At 46.1% G+C, this 25,032-nt stretch overlaps 2 protein-coding genes across 5 annotated transcripts in view; one reads left to right on the top strand and one right to left on the bottom strand.

The window, feature by feature from the left end:
• ltbp1 (latent transforming growth factor beta binding protein 1) overlaps positions 1 to 25,032 on the top strand; it is a 124,633-nt gene that overhangs the window by 73,003 nt on the left and 26,598 nt on the right. For all 4 annotated transcript variants that reach the window (XM_061227503.1, XM_061227502.1, XM_061227504.1 and 1 more), the window contains 5 exons: positions 1,190 to 1,315; positions 2,204 to 2,329; positions 5,406 to 5,531; positions 8,540 to 8,659; positions 13,472 to 13,594. In XM_061227503.1, the coding sequence (XP_061083487.1) occupies positions 1,190 to 1,315; positions 2,204 to 2,329; positions 5,406 to 5,531; positions 8,540 to 8,659; positions 13,472 to 13,594 (621 nt within the window). The remainder of the gene's footprint in view (positions 1 to 1,189; positions 1,316 to 2,203; positions 2,330 to 5,405; positions 5,532 to 8,539; positions 8,660 to 13,471; positions 13,595 to 25,032) is intronic.
• LOC133118557 (axonemal dynein light intermediate polypeptide 1-like) lies at positions 15,834 to 22,714 on the bottom strand. The gene is made up of 6 exons (XM_061228656.1): positions 22,643 to 22,714; positions 19,458 to 19,618; positions 18,923 to 19,092; positions 18,173 to 18,351; positions 16,053 to 16,217; positions 15,834 to 15,863 (listed from the first exon to the last, which is right to left on the bottom strand). Exons 1-6 carry the CDS (start codon positions 22,712 to 22,714, stop codon positions 15,834 to 15,836), a joined length of 777 nt encoding a protein of 258 aa, XP_061084640.1.

The following is a 25,032-nucleotide window of genomic DNA, read 5'->3' as shown; positions in this document are numbered from 1 at the left end:
ATATGGTCGCGCTTATGGTGTTGATTGCGATGTGGGATTTGTTAGCATATCTGTGGGGTTGTTGTCTACGCTCATTAGATCCTGAAGGACACGATGTCTAAGTAATCTAATTATACAAAACAGTGCATATTTATTGAGAACAGTGATGCATTGTGTATGCTGTATAATTTAGACAGCTGGCTCTGGGTCTGTATCCTGAACAGTCGATGATGGATGTCTGTCTATATTTAAAATCACTAAGTACTCCCATAATCTGATCCAGCGCACTTAATTTTAATACAGTCATAAAAAAGAATGCACTCTGTGCCAAGTGGTGAAACATTATTCTTGGGATGACAGTTTTTGGGCATGTCAGCGACCGAATGCGTGTTGGAAAGTTCCCCCAACACTCGGGAACATTTGTTGCATTGTTAAGTGTCTGCATAGCTGCGTGTATGTGATTACTATGAGCACAGCCATCAGTAGCACGCAACAGATACTTTACTCCTGCTTCAGCAAGGCAGCAGTAGGACTAATTGTAGGCAATAGCATCTAAATTTCCGGCTGGCTGATCATTATCGGGCCAGTCACAGTGAGGCTTTGACAGGCCAAGGTCAGCCAGCCTGGGTTCTGGAGAAAGGAACCATTACTCTCCAATTTCTTTTCCCTCAAAAAGCCATGATTGCTTCATGGCATCCAAGATGCATCCTAATGCGATCAAGTAATTGTGTTCTAAAGCATCGGTTGACTGACAATTGGGGGGTGATTTGGGAAAATGTTCAGTAATGACCTATGTAATCCCCTCACCTGTGACCTGGTCGGTGCAGTAACTTTGATTTTGAGATGTGATGAAAGCTGCACAAGCTTGTGGTTTGAGCTTCCCTCTGTTTTTATCCTCTCTCCCATCACTGTCCTTTCTGCACACTCTCTCTCCCTCCTGCTCTCTGTCTCTCTCTCTCCTCCCTCCTTCCCTCCCTCTCTCTCCCTCTCCCTCTCTCTCTCTGTCTCTCTCTCACTCTCCCTCCTGCTCTCTCACTCACTCTCTCTCACTCTTTCTCCCCCTCCCTCTCTCTCTCACTCTCTCTCCCTCCCGCTCTCTCTCACTCTCTCACTCTTTCTCCCCCTCCTGCTCTCTCTCTCTCCTCTCTCTCTCTTTCTCCCCCTCCCTCTCTCTCTCTCTCTCCCTCCCACTCTCTCTCTCTCTGTGCAGAGGTGAATGAGTGCTTAGTGAGCCCGATAATCTGTGGCCCAGGTGTGTGCATTAACACAGCGGACGGGTACACCTGCATATGTGATGATGGGTACCAGATGGACGAGGAGGGGACCACCTGTGTAGGTGAGAGGATGAGCAGGTCCCTCCCACACCTACACCCACATCCACAGCCACACCCTCACCCTCACCCTCACCCTCACCCTCACCCTCACCCACACCCACACCCACACCCACACCCACAGCCACAGCCACAGCCACAGCCACACCCTCACCCTCACCCTCACCCACACCCACACCCACACCCACAGCCTCACCCTCACCCTCACCCACACCCTCACCCTCACTCACACTCACCCACACCCTCACCCTCACCCTCACCCACAGCCACACCCTCACCCACACCCTCACCCTCACTCACACTCACCCTCACCCACAGCCACACCCTCACCCACACCCTCACCCTCACTCACACTCACACTCACCCACACCCTCACCCTCACCCACACCCACACCCTCACCCACACCCTCACCCACACCCTCACCCTCACCCACACCCATCACAATGGGCCGCCTTAACTTTCATAGTTTTGTACAAGACAACATTCATTGGTTTAGCCAATCTTGGCAAAAATAAACTCGGAACATGGACCAGGGTAAGAAAAGAAAATCTTATGCCTCTCAAAGTCAAGGGCAAATGTTGTGTGGCCTCTTGAACCTTTTCCATGCATGGATCTCAGGGGTTTCAAATTTCAGGGGTAGGGAGGGGTATTGTGAGTGTGGGTGGAGAGGCGTTATGTTACTGTACGTTTATCATACTGCTTTCTGTAAAAGTGCAAGGGACATGCCCACCTCATTTGCAGGCAATTCATGGTAAAAAGCTGATTGACTGGGTTTAAATCGTCCAAACGAACCCCTTCCTGGTGGTTTTGTGACCGTCGCACCGTCGAGCAGCGCGCCTCGTCGCCCTCTCTGTGCCTGACCCGCGGCCTCGCGCCGCGCTTTCTCACGCAGATGTGGACGAGTGCGGACAGAGCGCGCTCCTCTGCGCGAACGGCCGCTGCAGGAACACCGAGGGGAGCTTCCTGTGCGAGTGCCAGCCCGGCTTCATCCCAGACGAGATGGGCACCAGCTGCATCGGTAAAGCCTCTCTCCCGTACCCAAAAATACAGAGCAAAAAAATATATATACATCTGCGGTCTTGGCATGGCTGTTTCCGCAACAAGATGTCCGGGGTAGATCGACACATGTTGTACCAGAACAGGGCACATGTGGGATGCCAATTAAGCCTCTATTTAATTTCATTTGATTGAATTTTTTTTTTAAAGATTTTTTTTTAACCAGTCTGCTGTTTTCCCCTCGTGCTTGGACCAACTTCCCGACAGTGGGAGGCCTTTTTTGGAAAAAGCCACAAAAGCAGACCATTAACAGGCGTCCAAATAATCATCTTCTCCCCATCTGGGATATAAATATTGTGAACGCTGTGATTAGGTGGTTTCTGGTGTTTGAAAAAATGGGGGTTTTATTTCCCCGCTGACAGAAAGTGAGATTTTTCTTTCCAAGTCTCTTTGGCCTGTTCTGCACTATGGTGTGTGTGTGCTATGGCATCAGAGCTGAAGGATAGGCCATATGCATTCCTCATCTCAGTGTACCAGCACAGAGATAACGTGTTTTATTTACCAGGGTGTAGGATGATGCAAAGGGCCTCTCATTGTTCAAAGGTCATATCTGTCACTATGTGCAAAGGTTTCATCTGTCAGATGTAGCAAAGAAATGATCCAGGTACTGGCTGAATTGAAGTGTGCTTATTGTAGAACATGCACAATTGTAGCCTTTAAAATATCTACTGCGAATTAAAAGATCCATGCCAGCCCTTTTTTCTGTTGGATTCATAGATCTATCTCTCTGAATGGTAATCTTTGCCCACAATGCTCTGCTGGTAGCCATTGCTGGTAACCATTAGTTTGTGAATTAATCCAGGAAAGTAATTAAATAGAAACAAGCATTGTATTTCACAGATGCTCACCTGTCCAAATAGAGATGCCACGGTCTCTTTTGCTTTTGCATTTGCATTCCTGTGTACACAATACACCAAGCCTGTGGGAAATAATTGCTTACAGGACCGTATCCTGGAAACGAGACTGAATAAAATGTTTGTTTTTCCTCGGTTCAGCTCAAACAGAGTCCATTCAGTTTCCCTCTTTCCTGTGGTGGGAATACTCGCAGTGCCCCTGTACAAAAGCAGAAACATCGACAGTATACAGGAAGTCCGACTGAAGTCCAGAGGAAGTTGCTCTCACCCTCAGTTCCAAGGGCATCCCTGCATGTGGGAGCTCAGATTGTACACATCTTTTCAGCCCCAAAGCCACGCCGTTGTAGCCATATAAACCGTTACTCTCTGTTATTCCTGTTTGTTGTTGAAGCTCCATTTTGACTCGGTGTCTTGTGCCGTAACCGTGGTAATCGCATCCTGATTGACGGCGAGCCTGCTGGAACTCCTTTAAGAGTTTGAGCTGGCAGTCTTGCCAAAAACACCCTTCGTCTCTCGAAAGGAAGAAGAGAACAGATAGGAATGGACTCTCAGCCGCAAGGAAGATTTCGATTTTGATGGCTATTCCTGAGAGGTGTGAGTAAATGGAAGTCTGAGCGCTTGCAGAGAGAGCCTGCCCTTCCCTTCAACCTGACCTCCTCCCCTGCTTATCGCACTGAGGTATTACTTAAGCGACGTATTGGATACATGTCTGAAAACGTTATGAGACACTGGCGGCATTTGTCAAGTTTTAAAATTGCTCTGGCTATTTAAAGGGTTCTTAAAAGGTTCATTGGAAAACATTGAGTCGTTCCTCCGCGAAGATGGATGTGCACACTTTTCTGGATCAGAAGTTGCTCTGCTGTAATGAGTCGCTGTGAATAGTGGTGAGATAAGGGATAGATCTGTTATCGCACCGTTTTCTGTCACATAACAGAGCTCGGTGCACTTGGGATGGACCTCGAGTTCTGTAGACACCCGGGTCTAATGTGAAAAAACAAATGCGTGCGGATCATCTATCACATATTTCCCTACAGTGTCTGCGCTGGAATGAGTTTTGCGGCTGTAATTTGAACTTTATTTTCCAAACAGGGAAAGTTGAAAGTATATTCATTACCACTGATGGATGGATAAATCGGGAGTATTTGTCCACAAGTTGAATCATACAGTAACATTTCTCAGTCTGCTCGAGGCTTAGAAATGTAGTCCAAACGGCCTTTGCCGGGAAGACTGACGACGTCGTGCAGACGATCGACTGTTTCGTCATGTCGGGAAACACTTGGCAGGTTCATCCGACCTCCAAGAAATATTGTTGTGCAAAAGCCGAGTACTGAGTACAAATGTGCAATTCGTCTTGGAAGACTTGTCTCACGAAGGAGAAGCAGAGGCAGAAGAATGGCCTGATTCTGCAGATAGTCTTAAAAATGTCAGGTAGACACTCCAGCCCAGCCAGGCTGTGTGCCCTTAGACACTCCAGCTCAGCTAGACTGTGTACCCTTAGACACTCCAGCTCAGCCAGGCTGTGTACCCTTAGACACTCCAGCTCAGCCAGACTGTGTACCCTTAGACCCTCCAGCCCAGCCAGGCTGTGTGCCGTTAGACACTGCAGCCCAGGTGCCAGACGAGAGGATGGGGGAGACTGAGGAGGTGTTTCCTGCCCAGACCCCGCCAGTGAGCGCTGAATGCAGACCCGCTGTGTAATGGCAGCCGGGGTTAATAACGGGACACGGGATCATGGGATCAGCCACAACTGTGCTCGTGTGTGAGAGTAAGAGTGGAACTGGACACTCCTGGTGCATTGTAACAGTGCCACAACATTAACCTGAAGGGTCTTAGTGCTTTACAGGTCGTCCGGAGGAAGGGAAAAGAGAGTAGATTTTTCTGAATGCGGTCGACCTCTACCTCACTCTCTACCTCACTCTCTCTCTCCATCTCTGTCTCTCTCTCTGCCCTTCTCTCTCTCTCTTTCTCTCCTCTGTCTCTCTGTCTCTCTCCATCTATCTCTCTTCCTCCCTCTCTCTGCTTCTCTCTCTCTCTCCTCTGTCTGTCTCCATCTCTCTCTCTATCTCTTCCCTCTTCCCTCTCTTTCTCCTGTCTCTCTCCATCTCTCTCTCTCGCTCCTCTGTCGCTCTCCATCTCTCCCTCCTCTGCCCTTCCCTCTCTCTCTCTCTCTCTCTCTCCCTGCAGATGTGGACGAGTGCCAGGCCTCGGGTGTCTGTGGCGACGATGGCTTCTGTGTGAACTCCATGGGCTCCTTCACCTGTCGGTACTGTGAGGCCGGCTTCAAGATGAGCCGGACGGGCCAGTGTGAAGGTAAGGGTCCTGTGACTACCCGGCCTCGGCCTCCCACGGCAGAGTTTACCACCCGCTTTACTTCTGCCTGGCTCCAGCCATGATGAATGCACCTAATATGAGTCACTTTATTCCACTTTAGTTACGTGACTTCATTTAAATTGTAGTCAGTGTAATGGTAATGGGGGGAGGGAGGAGAGATGGGGACAGTAAGGCTGTGGGGATGTGGGCAGGGGGACCAGGGTGTCAGCGGAAGGGGAAGGGGAAGGGGAGGGGTAGGGTAGAGAAGGCCTCCCTGTTCTGTATATGTGGAGTGGGTATAGATTGGAACAGTGGAGAGGCACAGAGAGATCAGAGGCTTTGATACAAAACAACTCCCACAAAGGAGGAAGGAAACTCGGCTCAAAAACCCCTGCAGCCCGGACTATGAACGTGCTCTGATGAAGGTCACGCTGTTTTCTAAACTCTGACACAATGGACTAATGTGAGCTCAGAAAGCCACGGCCTCGGGGCTAGCTCTGTTCCCTTGTTAAAGCTGGTGATGCCCGTCATCTGCACCGCAGTGCACTGCAGTCACGGCCCCTGAGCCGGGCGGAGAAGCAGCGCTGTAAATGGTCAATGGTTGGCATTTATATAGCGCCTTTATCCAAAGCACTGTACAATTGATGCTTCTCATTCACCCATTCATACACACACTCACACACCGATGGCGATTGGCTGCCATGCAAGGCGCCGACCAGCTCGTCAGGAGCATTTGGGGGTTAGGTGTCTTGCTCAGGGACACTTCAACACAGCCCGGGCAGAGGATCGAACCGGCAACCCTCCCGACTGCCAGACGACTGCTCTTACTGCCTGAGCCAATGAGACGACTGCTCTTACTGCCTGAGCCAATGAGACGACTGCTCTTACTGCCTGAGCCAATGAGACGACTGCTCTTACTGCCTGAGCCAATGAGATGACTGCTCTTACTGCCTGAGCCAATGAGATGACTGCTCTTACTGCCTGAGCCATGCCGCCCCTGCACGTGCTGTGTGACGTGTGTGTGTCTGCACCCGTTCTAAATCCGGTTTGTGTCCATCGCACTTTCTCCACTTTTTCCCGGAGGAAAAACCCGTACAGCTACAGGACATTTGTTGGACGGCTGCGTTTCACTTCAGTCGTGTGTAGTGGTTTAGCTTACTTTATATTTCACGGCCGAAATAAAATATCAAATAATAAAAAATAAAACATCAAATAGTTTTGTGGAGGTTTTAGCTCCTTGTTTCACCTTGTTAATTCTCCTGTACAATAGCAGGTACAGTCGTGTTTTCAGCTTCTCCCCTCTCCCAGGTAGGCCTACCGTTGCTCTCATGTTCTTTGAGAATTATTAATCCCCGTCTCGTCTGGCCGGTGTTTCTGTTATATATCTTTGTGTTAAAATAGCCCTCGCCCTCTCCCCTGACTTATTACCACTTCAGAAAACGGATTGCTGCCTTTAAACATTACTCTTTGAAAAATGAACAAATTGGTCAGACTTTCATGCACTCAATACGCCCGTGCGACGGAAAAACAGTTCAAATTCATAATTCATGTTTCAGCGAATGTTAACACGGCTCACCTGGTGCGAGCGCCAACCAGTGAATTTGAAATTGAGGAAGAGCCCCGTTGTCAGAACAAATACCATCCAGCTGAAATTGGTCTCTCACAATAGTGTTATTTTCATTCTTGTCAAACAATTATAAGAGCCTGATTCATTTAAACCAGTTTAATCATCTTAAAGACAAACATTTATCTTGAATGGATAAATCTCCCCAGGAACATTCCCAGATTTGATGGGCAAGTGCAATAATGTCTAGTGAAAAAGAAAATTTACAAAATCGGTTCATTTTCATCAGCAATTAGAAGCTGCCATCTTAATGCTGTGCACTAGAATAAATAACACTGAGAATAAGTATATGTGACAAATCAATAAGGCTCTCGGCAGCAATTTAAAGTGTTGATTCAGCTTCGATATTTCCAGCTGACAAAGTGTGGTAGGTGCATTATTTTCTGTTCACTGATGATTTATGAAGACTCACACAACAACGAGGAGAACAAGTTTCACCTTGGACAAATCCATGGATTGCTTTTAAATACATAATTAGTTCCTTGCCCTCTACCTTGCTTAGGCTGTTAGCTTATGTTAGCCAGCTTGATGTTTTCTGCTGAGTATTAACTCATTTTAGCCTCGTTGAAGGCACAACTCTTTTGAAAAACATTTCAAAACTGTACTGGTTCTCAGCTTTAAACTTGGACTTTAGCGCAAAAAACCCAGCAAATATGTAAGCTGTTCCTTGTAGGGAAGGGAACTTAATCCTTGCTATATTATTGTGGGGCCTTCAGGACGACATTTGGAAAGGTACTAAGAGGAGATGGAGGTGGTCAAGAGCTGGCTGGTCTGATCGTACAGGGCCCAGAGAAGGGGTACGGGGGTGCGGGGTTGCAGGCACAGAACAGGATGTCTTTTTGGAGCAGTGCAGTTTGCTGGTTTGAAGGTGGCGGGGGGAGGTTGGTTCACATTAAGGATATAAACATGGCTCAGTAGCTACAGTATAGGAGCTCTCCATCATTTATCTGCACCATTGTACACAGTATCTATAAACAAAACAGGAGATGATTTATGGAATGACTGGAACATTTGTAGATGAGTGGGCTTACGGTCTCTGTTATGTGCATTGTACATTCTTTGCTTTATTGTTGATGTAAACTAATATACTTTTCCATAAAGTGTAATGAAAAGACCTATTGTCAGAATTTAATGGGATTTTTTTTCCAGAATAGGAGTTCTCCATATGGGATACTTCATTAGCAATATTGTGGTGTACTTCCAAGTAGTTAAATAAATGATCTCCACACTGCACTGTATAATTCACACATCTCATTTTCACCCCTCTGTGAGTTTGGAATAACACACATTAATAAAATACATCTACTCATTGCCAAACACAAAGGAGGTGGATTTGGGGGTTTGTTTCACCTCACCCTCTGTGTATTAAACCTCTCTCCCGCAGATGTTAATGAGTGCTTGGATCAGACCACCTGTGCTACTGGGATGTGCACCAACACCCATGGATCATACCAGTGTGAACCGTGCCCAGAGGGTTTCGAAGGCAAGGGTGGCCAGTGCGTAGGTATGTGACCAGGCCTAAAAATTCCCACCACCGCCCCCCTTCCCCCCACCTTAGTTCATCCTCCACGATTCACACCAGGAGCGGGGCTTGGCTCCTTGTTCAGTTTCCCGTTCCAAATCTCTGGGAGTGGAATTAAAAGAATAACAAAGAGTGAAATACAGCGTATCTTTTTTTTTTTTTTTTCCACTACTTCAACTGATGTTGAGAAGAAGCAGAATAGAGTGGAGCCTGGTTCTTTAAGGAGGAGGGAAAGGAGAATATGCATGAAGCCCTGGGGTGCTCAATCGCGGTTGTGTGCGGTGACACTATATATGACTCAGACGGTAACGCTTGTGCAAGGCAGGACTGCTATAGTGTCTGGGTAGACCTCCCTGGCATACTCATGATCTGCAGTGTATCAGGACACCATACGACTATGGGAGTGTGTGTGTGTGTGTTGCATAGCAGTGTGTGTGTATTTTGTGAATTTGTGTGAGCCCACAAACTAATAATACGTGCCTGTGTTTGTATGTGTGAGCATGTTTATGTATGTTTTTGAATGCAGGTTTGTGTGCGTTTGTGTGTGTACAGTGTTCTGTGTGTGCCCGTGTGTTTGTGCTAACTAGGTGTGCATGTCTGTGTGTTTGTCTCAGTTTACAGTGTACATTTGATCAAGTGCTGGTGTATGTTTGAGTGAGTGCGTATGAGAGTGCTGGTGTGTGTTTGAGTGTGTGAGTGTGTATGAGAATGCTGGTGTGTGTTTGAGTGTGTGAGTGTGTATGAGAATGCTGGTGTGTGTTTGAATGAGTGAGTGCATATGAGAGTGCTGGTGTGTGTTTGAGTGTGTGAGTGTGTATGAGAATGCTGGTGTGAGTGAGTGATTGCTTATGAGAGTGCTGGTGTATGTTTGAGTGAGTGAGTGTGTATGAGAATGCTGGTGTGTGTGTATGTTTGAGTGAGTATGTATGAGAATGCTGGGGTGTGTGTGAGTGAGTGTGAGTATATGAGTATGCTGGTGTGTGTTTGAGTGTGTGAGTGTGTATGAGAATGCTGGTGTGTGTGTATGTTTGAGTGAGTGTGTATGAGAATGCTGGTGTGTGTGTGAGTGACTGAGTGCGTATGAGAATGCTGGGGTGTGTGTGAGTGAGTGTGAGTGTGTATGAGAGAGCTGGTGTGTGTGAGTGAGTGAGTGCGTATGAGAGTGCTGGCGTATGTTTGAGTGAGTGTGTATGAGAATGCTGGTGTGTGTGTGTGAGTGAGTGTGAGTGTATGAGTATGTGAGTCTAGCAGCTTGCTCTGGCACAGAGCCTGTTGCTGTATTTTTTTTTCTCTCCGGGGCTGTTGACATTGGAACCTCCTCCCTCCAACTCCTCTGCACGCCTTTATTAACATGCACATCTCAAGGGTAGACTTATTTTCTTTGTCTTTGTGTGAGGCCACAAAACCGTGCCCCATTGATTTTGGATGTTTAGACCTGCACTGGGGCCTCTTGTGCTGACATAACAAGGGGATTGGTGTCTGTAGGCACCTGTCGCTTTGCTGCTGGGCTTACCAACACGCTAATTTATTTTGCCCTTTGTGGGGAAATGTTAGCCGCAGGGCAGAAAGAGAACATTTACAGTATTCTGGAGTTCCTGTGTCTGGTGGTCCTCACAGTGCAGGTCTCTGTGGTGGTCCTCACAGTGCAGGAGTCTCGGATGGAGGTCCTCCCAGTGCAGCTATCTGTGGTTGTCCACAGTGCAGGTTACTGTGTTAGTCCTCACAGTGCAGGTTACTGAGGCTGAGGTGTTCCTGACAGTGCAGGATACTGTGGTGGTCCTCACAGTGCAAAAAAACCCCAAAAAAACATTAACTACATTTGCGGTACAAATAGTCATGTTGCTGTTGTGAATATTTATGAATTTTCAAGTATTTTCTCGAAAAGGGAATTGAAGGCGAAACCTCTTGGCGTACATATTTCTGACCCGGCAGCAGGTAATCGTTTCGACAAATCCAATTCAGACGGTGAAGTGGCTGTTGTATGAAACGCGGGCGTCTTCTTTCCTTCTGGAACGAGCCACCCTTCGCTTAACCGGCTGGTAGCAGGTGGGTCAGGGCTCTGATGGAGACAAATCCCCTCGTGAAAGAGCGGGATCAGGCCGAGATTGAGAGCACTCGAGCAGTTCCACAATCAGGAGTTTCTATTTCGCAGCCGCTGGAGAAGAAACTCATTCTGCCCCGAGCGCCGAGAACGTGCGTCCGTTGGGAGTTTTTGCTTTGCAGAAAAAGGACAAAAAAAACAGCGCTTGTGTTTCCACTCCGTAGAGCAGGGGTGGGCGAGGAGGGGCGTATCTGTTCCTGGATTTCATGCCAGCTTTTAATTAGTTACTCAACCGAATCATTTCTGTTATTTCAGCTACCGTTATTTATAGGCTTGCGAATTGCAGTTGAAGACTGTTCTCGTGTCCTTCCATAAATATTTTTTTCTGTTTGTTATGTACGGGTGAACCAGCTTGGAAAATCCCCACCTCCACCCCTTCCCTTCCCCCACCTTAGTTCATCCTCCACGATTCCATAAATAATTTTTTCTGTTGTTTTGTTATGTATGGGCGAGCCAGCTTGGATGTATAAAGTTAATTTTGCCAAGTGAGCCAGGGTGATTGGTGGAAACAAAAATCAGTGTGCACACAATCTACCTCCACTGCTGTAGTCATGCAATATAGACGCAGTTCCCACGTTGCATTTACTGTATATTCAGATTACACAGTGGCTGGAGTTATATAACTGCTCTGCTGAATTACTACCGGTAGTTCCTGGGAGAAAGAAAGAAAATCGGGCTGCCTCCCTCCGCCTTTCCATTAGGACCACAAAATTGCTCTGACATTTAAATTATAGCAAAAGTTTAATGTTATTCATTATGCACGCACATAATTAATAATGGACTTATAATTCAAATGTCCTGAATATTGTATAAGCTGCGATTTGATAGCCTGTGTTGATAGATTCCTCAGTGAGGACGCCATCTCAGTGTCTCTGCCTGGATTGAGAGAAGCCAGATCACATTGTGGAGGGGGTTGTTTCCCAGGGAGTCTCTGATAAATTTGTGGGACCTGTCAGTCCTGCACAATCGGCTTCACACAAGCCCAGCTCCCGGGAATCAGCACCAATGGGAACCGGCTCAAGAATTGCACAAGCCGCGGCCTCTGCAAAGTTGTTTCAGCCCGAATATTTAATTCCGCTGGCTTTAATTGAATTTAATGTCAGGGTGACCTGAAGGACTAATGATTTTATGTCCCGTCTATGTTTTGTAACCCATTTACTGTGCATATAATATGTGAGGCTTTTAATGTAACAAATTGAGTAAAGCGCATAGTAGATCATACTCAAAGTTGGTCTACACATGCAGTGCTTCATTCAGGGGTCAAAGGTCAATGTAGGGAATCTCAGAGCCTCGTACTTTCATCACTCGCTTCTCAGAAATTTAGTTTTCTAAGAAACCTGTACACTCACTGAGCACTTTATTGCAACACCTGTACACCTACTTATTCATGCGATTATCTAATCAGCCAATCGTGTGGCAGCAGTACAATGCATATAATCATGCAGATACGGGTCAGGAGCTTCAGTTTATGTTCACATCAACCATCAGAATGTGGAAAAAATCTGATCTAAGTGGCTTTGATGGTTGAATAATTGTTGGTGGCAGACAGGATGGTTTGAGTATACCTAATGAAGTGCTCACTGAGTATATGTACTTGTAAAGTCCTTTACACTGAAGGGAAGATGTCCACTCATCTGGGTGATGCTCGGCAGCCATTTTGTGCCAGGACTCTCACCACACGTTAGAGTGTAACTTGGCTAGCCTGAGCGAGTGGGAAGGAATGACTCAACCGGTTAAACTGCGGGATTGTTAGGTGGCCAGGTTGAGAGCCAATTTGGTGTTTTCTTTTTCCAGGGCAGCAAGTGTATATTTAGGATTCAGTACCAGATTCCAGTGTGGGATTAGAAATGGTAACCTTCTGATGTCCCACAGCCACCATCCCAGACTGCTACTCCCAAAGCCAGTAACCCCCCCCCCCCCCCCCCCCCAGAACCTCAATTTTATCTTTTCCAGATGTGGTGGGAAAGACATGCTCTCTGTTGAAATGTTAGGTGCTGATCCCCACTGGGTTAGCCATATGGTTCTCAATGTAAAAGCAGCTTGTGTGTGAACGACACATAGGAACCATTGAGTGTGTGTACGTGATCCAGAACACACTGCATCATGCTGGTTTATGAATCGGGGGGGAAATTGAAAATAATTAGTCTACGTGACTATGAGCCAGTCCAGATATCCCTCTGCAGCACAGAACACAGGCACCCACAGATTTACACGCACAAAGTCCCAGATACAGCCTCACGGCTTATTATTCCTTAATGGTAGAGAGGGGTTGTGTTTATGTCTTGTGTTGCTTTACTTATTCTGATTAACATTGAACATTGAATTGAGTAGATGTTATGCTTGTCTTCACAATGAATAATAGAAAATGTTAATGATACATTTCAAAATATGTATTTACATATTTATACAAATATACTGTTGTGCGTGTGTATGTGTATGTGTGTGTGTGTGTGTGTGTGTGTGTGCGCGTATGTGTGAGTGTGTATGTATATGTGTATGTGTATGAGTATGTGTGCGTGTTTGTGTGCGTGTGTGTGCGTATGAGTGCGTGTGTGTCGGCGCAACATAATAGTTACAAACAGGTTTTTTTTTTAAATGAATGTAGCATTTCAGAATACGTGCAAATATTGCCTCTCCCTCCGGGCTGAAAGCTGAGTCTCCTCCGTTGTCCCTCCTGTTGTTTCCTGGCGCAGACGTGGACGAGTGCCTGGACGTGTCGGCCTGCGTCAACGGCGAGTGCTCCAACTTCCAGGGCTACTTCGTCTGCGCGTGTCACCACGGCTACCAGCTCAGCCCAGATGGCAAATCGTGCACAGGTAATGCGCTCACGCACGCTCACCGCGTCCGGTCCGGCCGTCGCGTTTACGAACGCTCGTTAATCCACCGCCGCCACCGCTGCCAGGGCTCCTAAAAGACCGGCACGGCCGCGCCGTGGATGGATTTTAAATTAGAGATTTTTATAAGGCCATTTTCCCCCCATGAAATCACCGACTGCGGCTGGCTGGAAGTCAAGCCGGGAGAGTAACTTCACGGGAGAAAAAAAACGCAAGAGCGTCCGCAGACGTAAGCGGTGTAATTGACACGAAGGGACGGAATGGTACTGAGTTGAGACCCAACTGTCACTCTTTTTAAATTCATATACAGGGCACGGTTCATGATTACTTGAAAGTTATTTTTGTGCCGCGGAGCGCTGCAATTTTTATGAACTTCAGGCTCCCGAGTCCCTGGTACTGTAAGCCCGTGAGGAAGTCTTGGTTAAGATAGTCACCTTTACATATAGTCACCTTTACATACTTATGAATCATTCAGGCTCTCTCAGCAGGGTTCCACCTTTCTAACAAGGCGCAGAGGCATATTCGAGCAAGTGGGAATTCTGATAAATAAATAATGGTATTTCAATATCTACGGAAAGGCTTGTTTTTCCAAAGAAACAAAAAAAAGAGCAAAACATTAATCCAGCCACCACGATGTGTCCATAGCGTTCCCACTGTCCTTGAATGTGTTTTTCAATTTGTGGAATGTCACAGGAAAAATGTCATAAAAACTGGTTTCAACTCCTGCTGTCCTTGAGAAGTCTTGGTAAATTGCCTCAACTTCGGCAAAATATTCTTTAAGACCTCTTAAAATAATCTAATGTCGGCAGTGACATATTTCTTCCCTTTTACAATAAGCAAAATATGTCCATCTTTCTTGCTGACTCATTAGCCTGATGTCGGACTTTCAAGTCAAGCAATTTTAGATAGCTGGCGTTGCTAACAATAGCTTGCTCAATGGTTAATATACTGTGCCCTCGAACAGAAGTCATTGCTGACCAGTAGACACTGTCAGTTCAGGACGATCCATCTTTCCCAGGCGCAAGACACTTTACAATGAGATTAAAAAAAAGAATAAAGATTAAAGTATACAATACCCGACCTAGTGCAGGCTGCACAGTGCACGTTATACAATACAAACACACTGACTATACCAGGGGTCGGCAACCCTGGTCCTGGAGAGCCGCAGGGTGTGCTGGCTTTCACTATTACTTTTAATTGAGTCGGTTGCTTATTTTAAGGTGAAAACAAACACTAATACACCCTGCAGCTCTGTAGGAACAGGGTTTGCCAACCTTGGGGCTATACAGTATTTGACAAATTACTGATAAGTACAGGCGTAGTTTTATTAACAAAAAGATTGAATTCAGGGAAACTCACATGTTTTAGTGTAATCATTATATGCTAAATGCTCATTTGAAGGGAGAGCTCCACAGAATGGATTGAATGGAGGTAATTCAATCAGCTTTCCCGATTTGTGAAGGGAGAGATTTCCACACACAGGGGGCGCTATAGAGCGAGCTGTCAAGTGAAGTGCCTGGAAGTGGATGGAACAGCAAGGCTATAGAGGTCTGAGCATCTTCTGAGTGGTCAGGGGTGAGCTTGAGGAGAAGTTTCCTGTTGTAATTTGTGGAAGTGTTATAGAGGCTTTATAAGTCAGTAATAAGACCTCGGATGTCATTGTAGTAGTTAACAGGAGGCCAGTAGAGCTGGTTGACTACGCAGTGTGGAGAATGGGTCTGATTTTGTGAGTGAGGTGTGGATGAGGACTGACTGATTTTTCCCCATGTTATGTGTTATTGGTGCGTTATAAAATGCAGTGTTTGCCTGATATAGGGCTCATGACCAAGCAGAGTCCAGTTCAGCTTTTCCATTGCGATGAGGAACACTTAAATTAATTGCCTGCTTGTCGAACATAATGCTGAATTTCTGCTGACGGGTGTGAATAGGGGAACATAGTGTTTCCAGATATTGTGAAATCATGACGAGATTAAAATGTCATTTAAAAGTGTGCCACAGCGGCAGGAGGAATGACCTCTTTATTTCAATAAAAGCTTGAACTCTTAAAGCAAGTCACACATGCAAAAGTTTGCTTTACCAGGGTGCAAAAAAGAAATGATCGATTTGTTTTCCAAAAATGTTCTACAGTTCTTATTTTTTTTGAACCGTGGAGAATGTGTACTTTAAAGCCTTCGACCTCAAAAGCTTTTCACCGTATGGTGTCCCGCGATGAGTTTGCTGGTCACTTCTGTGCGATGCCCACCAGTTGATACTGAAAAAGAGAAAAGCGGTTGGCTGCCGTGCAAGGGACCAACCAGCTCCTCAGGAGCCTTTGGCGGTTAGGGGTCTTGGTCAGGGACACTTTGACACACCCGGGGCGGGAATCGAACCGGCAACCCTCCGACTGCCAGACGACCGCCTCTGGGCCAACGTCGCCCCAAAAACAGTAAGATGAAAGCACCTTGAGCTGCTGGTTGGTGCGCTTCAGGAGCTCGATCTCGTCCACGTGCCTCTTATCCTCCATGACCCGTCTCTCCATCTCCCTCCGGTTCACGGCCTCGCACTCCGCCTCCATCTCCTCCAGCTGCCCCGCCAGGGCCCGGTTCTCCCCCGCCAGCACCTCAATCTGCACGGGGGCAGAGGGGAGGGGAGGACGACCACTGCTGGCTGAAGCAGCCCATTCACTCCTGTACAATCTACCACTGCTCACGCATTCGCTCACGGACAGCCAATTCCTTTTTTGTGTGTGTGTGTCTATTCTACATGGAGAGTTTTGGACATTGATGTTAGTCATACCATTTTTTTTTTGTCATTAAAAGCATCTCGCTGCATAGCTTATCTCAGTTATGAGTAGCAAGGTTTGACAGCTCTTACTGGCGAGCTTGTTGGTGTAAATGGTAAATGGTTGGCATTTATATAGCGCCTTTATCCAAAGCTCTGTACAATTGATGCTTCTCATTCACCCATTCATACACACACTCTCAAACCATCGGCGATTGGCTGCTATGCAAGGTACTAACCAGCTCGTCAGGAGCATTTAGGGGTTAGGTGTCTTGCTCAGGGACACTTCGACAGGGCGGAATCGAACCGGCAACCCTCCGACTGCCAGACGACTGCTCTTACCGCCTGAGTCAATGTCGCTGCTTAAGGTTTAAGAAGGGGGGCTGGGTTTCTGTTCCCCTATTAGTCCGTGGAAGAAGGTGAAGGTTCTCTCCTATTGGTCTAAGGAAGGGAAGATCTAACCCTTGAAACCAGAGATGGGCAATTCCTGTCCTCGAGGGGCCAGTGTGTATGCTGGATTTTGCTGCCACCGGTTACCCTGGCTCAATCAGCTAATTAGCCACATGCACAATGACCGATTCACTCATAAATTAGACCCACAATAAAATGCTATAAGACAAGAACATTTATCAGCTGCTGTTGATATCACTGAATGTGGCTACAAATGAGTGGGATAATTAAATAATTAAGAGCAGAAGTTGTCTAACATCTGGAAACCGATACGGCCCACTTTGCACATCCCTGCTCCAAACTGTTGGTCTGCAGAAGTGTAAGACCCAGTCTTCTGCACCAGTCACCCTGCCCCTCCTCTACCTGTTCCCCACACTGTACCTGTTCCCCACTCTGCCCCTCCTCTACCTGTTCCCCACACTGTACCTGTTCCCCACTCTGCCCCTTCTCTACCTGTTCCTCCACACTGTACCTGTTCCCCACTCTGCCCCTCCTCTACCTGTTCACCACACTGTACCTGTTCCCCACTCTGCCCCTTCTCTACCTGTTCCTCCACACTGTACCTGTTCCCCACTCTGCCCCTCCTCTACCTGTTCCCCACACTGTACCTGTTCCCCACACTGCCCCTTCTCTACCTGTTCCTCCACACTGTACCTGTTCCCCACTCTGCCCCTCCTCTACCTGTTCACCACACTGTACCTGTTCCCCACTCTGCCCCTTCTCTACCTGTTCCCCACACTGTACCTGTTCCCCACTCTGCCCCTCCTCTACCTGTTCCCCACACTGTACCTGTTCCCCACTCTGCCCCTCCTCTACCTGTTCCTCCACACTGTACCTGTTCCCCACTCTGCCCCTCCTCTACCTGTTCCCCACACTGCCCCTCCTCTACCTGTTCCCCACTCTGCCCCTCCTCTACCTGTTCCCCACACTGTACCTGTTCCCCACACTGCCCCTTCTCTACCTGTTCCCCACACTGTACCTGTTTCCCACACTGCCCCTTCTCTACCTGTTCACCACACTGTACCTGTTCCCCACTCTGCCCCTTCTCTACCTGTTCCCCACACTGTACCTGTTCCCCACTCTGCCCCTCCTCTACCTGTTCCCCACACTGTACCTGTTCCCCACTCTGCCCCTCCTCTACCTGTTCCTCCACACTGTACCTGTTCCCCACTCTGCCCCTCCTCTACCTGTTCCCCACACTGCCCCTCCTCTACCTGTTCCCCACTCTGCCCCTCCTCTACCTGTTCCCCACACTGTACCTGTTCCCCACACTGCCCCTTCTCTACCTGTTCCCCACACTGTACCTGTTTCCCACACTGCCCCTTCTCTACCTGTTCCTCCACACTGTACCTGTTCCTCTGTTTCGGCCTTCCCCTGCTCGGCCTCCAGAACCTTCCGGATGCCAAAGGCCACGCTGCTCTCGTCCAGCGTCTCGTAGGCAGCGATGCACATGCTGATCTCGTCTCGCACCCGCAGCAGTAGCAACCCCCTGTCCGGGCAGTTAATGGTTTCCTGTCTGATCAGCTCGTCTGTGGGAGGGGACCGGGGAGGGGAAACAGGGCTTCAATCTTGCGCTCTGTGAAAACGACAGACCCCAGCGGAAACGCACGGTTGGATGTCCCAAACATCTATCCCAAATGTGTTGTGTGAGTGAGTGGTGTGTCCAGTTAAATCGTTTTCTCTGGTGTCTTTAGTCTTTGACTCGCTCCTGCTTACTGAAGCCCTGTGAGTAGAGTTCTCTCCGGACGTGTGTCTTTAGTCTTTGACTGGCTCCTCCTTACTGAAGCCGTGTGAGTAGAGCTCTCTCCGGACTTGTCTTTTTAGGCTTTGACTGGATCTTTACTGAAGCACTGTGAGCAGAACTCTCTCCAGACGTGTGTTTTTAGTCTTTGACTGGCTCCTCCTTACTGAAGCCCTGTGAGTAGAGCTCTCTCCGGACTTGTCTTTTTAGGCTTTGACTGGATCTTTACTGAAGCACTGTGAGCAGAACTCTCTCCAGACGTGTGTTTTTAGTCTTTGACTGGCTCCTCCTTACTGAAGCACTGTGAGTAGAGCTCTCTCCAGAAGTGTGTTTTTAGTCTTTGACTGGCTCCTCCTTACCGAAGCACTGTGAGTGGAGCTCTCTCCGGACCTGGCACAGTCCGGTCTCCTTAGCCTGCCTCTGCAGCAGCTTCAGGTTCAGCTGCTCCTCCAGCTTGATCACGTCTATCCGTGAGCCGGGCGCGGTGGACACTCGCTGCACCCACAGACCACAGCCGTCAGCCCACTCCCTGGGACAGAGCAGGGATACGTGTGGGCAGTGTGAGACAGAGCAGGGATACGTGTGGGCAGTGTGAGACAGAGCAGGGATACGTGTGCGCAGTGTGAGACAGAGCATGTGGGAAGTGTGGGACAGAGCATGTGGGAAGTGTGGGACAGAGCATGTGGGAAGTGTGGGACAGAGTGTGTGGGCAGTGTGAGACAGAGCATGTGGGCAGTGTGGGACAGAGCGTGCGGGCAGTGTTGGGCACTTAGAGCAGGGCTACGTGCGAGCAGTGTAGGGCAGTGTAGGGTAGAGTGTGCGGGCAGTGTAGGGCAGTGTAGGGTAGAGTGTGCGGGCAATGTGGGCGGGCAATGTGGGACACTTAGGGCTTACCTCGGTGGCAGGATGGCATGGAGGATCTCCTCAGTCTTCTCCTTTTTTGCCTCTGCTATGGGGCACTTTGGTTTTGGTGGAGGTGGTATGAGGCCCAATGGTTTGGGTGGAGGCTGGGCCGGGGGCTGCTGTGGGCTCCCTCTAACAGGGGGGTCTTGGCCCTGAGAGGGAATCACATCATCACTGCTATACATTACTGTGCAAAAGTTTTAGGCAGGTGTGAAAAAATGCTGTAAAATAAGAATGCTTTCAAAAATAGAAATGTTAATAGTGTCTTTTTATCAATTCACAAAATGCATGAATAGAAGAAGTGAATGAACAGAAGAAAAATCTCAATGAAATCAATATTTGGTGGGAGCCTTCAAAACAGCATCAATTCTTCTTGGTATACTTGCACACAATTTTTGAAGGAACTTGCCAGGTAGGCTGTTCCAAAATTCTTGGTGAACTGGCGACCGTTCTTCTGTGGATTTAGGCAGCCTCAAATTCTTCTGTCTCTTCATGTAATCCCAGACTCGATGATGTTGAGATCTGTGGGGGCCATACCATCACTTCCAGGACTCCTTGTTCTTCTTTATGCTGAAGATAGTTCTTAATGACATTGGTGGTATGTTTGGGGTGCTGCTGCAGAATAAATTTGGGGCCAATCAGATGCCTCCCTGATGGTATTGCATGATGGATAAGTATCTGCCTGTACTTCTCAGCATTGAGGAGACCATTAATTCTGACCAAATCCCTAACTCCGTTTGCGGAAATGCAGCCCCAAACTTGCAAGGAACCTCCACTATGCTTCACTGTTGCCTGCAGACACTCATTGTTGTTCTGCTACAGCCAAATAATTCATATTTTGACTCATCAGTCCAGAGAACCTGCTTCCATTTTTCTGCACCCTGGTTTCTGTATTTTCGTGCATAGTTGAGTCGCTTGGCCTTGGTTCCACATCGGAGGTATGACTTTTTGGCCACAATTCTTCGATGAAGACCACTTCTGACCAGACTTCTCCGTACAGTAGATGAGTGTACCTGGGTCCCACTGGTTTCTGCCAATTCTGAACTGATGGCACTGCTGGACATCTTCCGATTGCAAAGGGAAGTAAGCATGATGTGTCTTTCATCTGCTGCACTGAGTTTCCTTGGCTGACCACTGCGTCTACGGTCCTCAACGTTGCCCGTTTCTTTGTGCTTCTTCAACAGAGCTGGGACAGCACATCTGGAAACCCCTGTCTGCCTTGAAATTTCTGCCTGGGAGAGACCTTGCTGATGCAGTATAACTACCTTGTGTCTTGCTGCTGTGCTCAGTCTTGCTCAGCAACCTCACCTTGGAAGCAGAGTTTGGCTGTTCCCCCTACACAGCTGTTTCTGTTTCAGTTAATGATTGTGTTTCAACCTGCATAAAAATTGATGTTCATTAGCTCCAGTTTGGTATAATTGGCACACCTGACTGTATGCCTAAAAAATCCCTGATGTTGTGCAAGTGTACCGAGAAGAATTGATGCTGGTTTGAAGGCAAAGGGTGGTCACACCAAATATTGATTTGATTTAGATTCTGTTCACTCCCTTTGCATTTTGTTAATTGATAAAAAAATAAACTATTAATGAAAGCATTCTTATTTTACAGCATTTTTGAAAGCATTCTTATTTTACAGCATTTTTGAAAGCTTTCTTATTTTACAGCATTTTTGAAAGCATTCTTGTTTTACAGCACCTGCCTTTACTTTTGCACGGTACTGTAGTTTGGGCATATATGGCTGCCGTGGGTGCCGGCTCACTTGATAACGTAACTGCTGATAGCAGCAGCACAATGAATTCTGTACAGTAGCATCATATCAGCTGGGTTTCTTTCAAATGCCTCCAAACGTACTGGACTGTGCACAGCAAGGCAGTGATCATAAACATACACCAGTGTTCTATTTTTTAATGGTGTTGCAAACTTTTTTCAGAAAGCCTATTTGGCATATGTCTCTGACTGTTTCTGACTGTTTTTACTGCTCTGACAAAAGCCAATGACAGTATCCAAAGGCAATCAAAAGCCTCGAATCAACCAAGGAAGCGCCAAATACCCTGACTAATGAGAGGCCGCTGAGAAGGCAACTGTCTAATTACTTTTGGTCCCCAACAATCGGCAATTTGCAGGTTAGTGAGTCTGCACTTTAACCACATATTCATTGTTTCATTTTGCATCAAGAAAAGCAAAACGAGACTTTGGTTTATAACTTTAAATTGGATAGCTTTGCTTGTACGTTCAACTCGTCATAGCTTGCTAGTAATTGAAATACGTCAACACCGACCTAATATTTCTGCTGTCGATTGGCCATAATTTAAATGATCGTCTATTAAATTTTTTCTGGCGGTTACACCGCTTAGCCTAAATGAAGCTACTATTCTAATGAGAGGAACTGTTCCCCATTACGAATGCATAGTCATCATGCGTCTTAATGTTCCATTAATACGTTTTTGTAAAAGGAATTGTACCTCAGGTGTCTTCCTGGTCACCAAAACAGGACCGTCATATTTCAGCAGAGAAACGAATGTGTACCCTTCCATTTTCAAACATTCATGTTCAATCCGTTTTTATTCTGAATAACAAGTGACCCCGTTTTATATATAGCGTTATTTTGTTTAGTGACATCACAGAGCCACAACATAGCATTCGATAAGACGTCCAGCGGAGTCATCTGACAGAACGCAAACTAATCTGCATTTAAATGTACGTTAATCATAGGAGCATTGCCGTATTTTAAATTAACGATAACATATAAGTTATTTGAATCTTGTGTTAATGAATGAATTGATTAATGAATGGCCCACTGACGATCATAAAAAATAATAGACGGACACGTTTTCCATACAGTGTTTGATTTCATGGTTGCCACGCTTTTACCGTGTATTAGTAGTAGCTTCATTATAATTAAACGTAACTTTTAATTTGGCTGTCCTTTAAAGGGCCAGTGTTTCACTGCTATATCCACTGCTCTAAATCTCCTCGGCACCTTGGGAGTATAAGAAAGTAGCACCAGGGCTGCTCTGTAACACGCTGGTTTAAGAAGGACACGGCCCTACCCTGTGTCTCTGATCCCAAGATACCACAGCCTAACGGGCCCTCAACACATGCCTCAAAACGCATACATCTTTCAATCCCGGTGGTGGCATTTAAACAAGTTTTTGTAAAAGAAAAAGGAATTGTACCTCAGGTGTCTTCCTGCTCACCAAAATAGGATCGTCATATTTCAGCAGAGAAACGTATGTGTACCCTTCCATTTTCAAACATTCACGTTCAATCCGTTTTTATTCTGGTGAATAACAAGTGTGACCCGTTTTATATATAGCGTTATTCTGTTTAGTGACATCACAGAAGCCACAACATAGCATTCGATAATTCAGGTAAAACATCACAGTGGTCAGTCCAGCGGAGAATAATCTGACAGAACGCAAACTAATCTGCATTTAAATGTACGTTAATCATAGGAGCATTGCCGTATTTTAAATGAACGAATGAACAGATAAGTGATTTGAATCTTGGGTTAATGAATTAATACAAAATAATAGACGGACACGTTTGTCATACAGTGTTTGATTTCATGGTTGCCACGCTTTTACTATGCATTAGTAGTAGCTTCATTAAAATCAAACGTAACGTTTCGTTTGGCTGTCCTTTAAAGGGCCAGTGTTTCACTGCTATCTCCACTGCCTTGCTGGCTTGTAAATGCAGACACAATGCCACGGCATTGAGGCGTAGTCCAGCAGCAGGTGCATTCAAACATTAATCACATCACACCATCCAATACAAATCCAAACAACCGTCACGCACCACCAGTAAGTGGTATTTGTTAGCAGTGATTTCGAATTATAGAACTATTTATTAAGGTAACCAATCCCTTAAAAATATCTTTAAAAGTTTTTCCACAGATGGGTGTTGAGTCCAAAAAGTACCTATGTTCCCTCCCAAAAATAAATGAATTTGTTCTTTATGTCTGTACAGATCCCAAATGGTGTTTTTAATGTCATTTTTCAAAAGGAGCATCTTCTCTCCTCAGAGGAGCCAACCTCAGTGAAAATGTGATGGATACTGCGAGAAATGAGTCTGGACAATCCTATATTTACGCTTAGAAATGTCATTGAAGTGTCATGAAAACTATAAATGTGATTTGAGTTGGAAACAAGCCCTATGTTGATGTTATGAGTAGATAGTTCCCTTTTCTGTGCAATTAACTATATGTTAAATAATTTTCAATACAAAATAAGTTTCTGAGAACCAGCTGGCTGGTAAAGGGAATTCAGGGGCTAAAATGCCCTTGAAGTGACTCCAAAGTAACTTGAACAGCGATGTTCTGTTTTCAGACACTTTACCTATGAAGTTATTAATTTTATGGTGATTACTGAGAATTATTAACATACATATTATTTTATATTGTGCCTTGGGTGCGGTGGTCTCAGGTTGCGTGTGCCATAGGAAATCATTTTAACTGAAAATGAAATAAAATGTAATTTATTAAGCAGTAATCAGGTAATATACATGCAGGCAGACTCTGGAGGCATGACATCGCTGTTACCTTCCTCTGCCTTTAAACCCCTCAGTGATTTCCATACTTAAATGCCTTCTACTTTTGATAAAATGGCAAATTCACCCCAGCTCTAATGCCAAGAGACGAGCCTCTAATCATATTCAAATGAAGGTGGGGAGCCTGTTCAGGTTGGAAGCACTGTAGGGGGAATTAATTTTAGTTTTTTTTAAGTCAAAATGTATTTCCTTAGGCAAATGATAACATGTAATCCTGCACCATAAATACATACTTCTTTGGATTAATTTCCCAAAAATGTTTGCTGTTTTGTTAACTGTAAAGATGCTGAGAACCAATACAAATGTACAGGCTCCATCATGCGTTTACACGGCTTTGTAAATGACGGTTTGTGCTCAGCCAACCGCCTCAGTTTAAATAAAGCGTCAGTTAAACTTCAGTTAACGTCTCCCTGGATACGAGGGCCTGCTGAAGGCCCAAGTAATACAGGGGTCACGAGGGGCCATCGGTCCCCCTCGCCCCAGAGTACCAACACAGTTCTGCTGTTCCACAACCCCTCACTGCGACTCACAGGGCCCCTTTCATAGGGACTATGTCCTGAAAATACGTATAAAATGAAAGATCTTCTCAAGATACAGTATTTTTATATAACATAAAAAAATTAAAAATGTCACTTTCACATGTACGTATATCTTTTAAGAATGTGTTAAATATGTTATCAAATCCTTAACAAATCCTTATATTTTCAATGTAACGTGTATATACAGGTAGTCGTCGACTTACCACCTATGCAACTTACGACCGTTCGCCTTTACGACCGCGACTGTAATGTGTAGAAAGATGACACTGTACAGTACGTATATTGGTTATAACAATAATGAACAAAAAGAACGTTGTTAAAATATGTAAAAAGATGATAACAGTACTAAGACTGGTGATATGGTGAATGGTTATAACAATAATGAACAAAGAAAATATTGATAAAATATGACTTAAAGATTATAATATCATTACACAGTATAATATATGTAAGGTAATTATAACATAGGCCGACTTACG

This window comes from Conger conger, chromosome 18 (assembly GCF_963514075.1).
Source record: "Conger conger chromosome 18, fConCon1.1, whole genome shotgun sequence".
NCBI lineage: Eukaryota > Metazoa > Chordata > Actinopteri > Anguilliformes > Congridae > Conger > Conger conger.
Note: the sequence above shows the minus strand (reverse complement) of the source record. Positions and strands in the feature narration are given on the sequence as shown.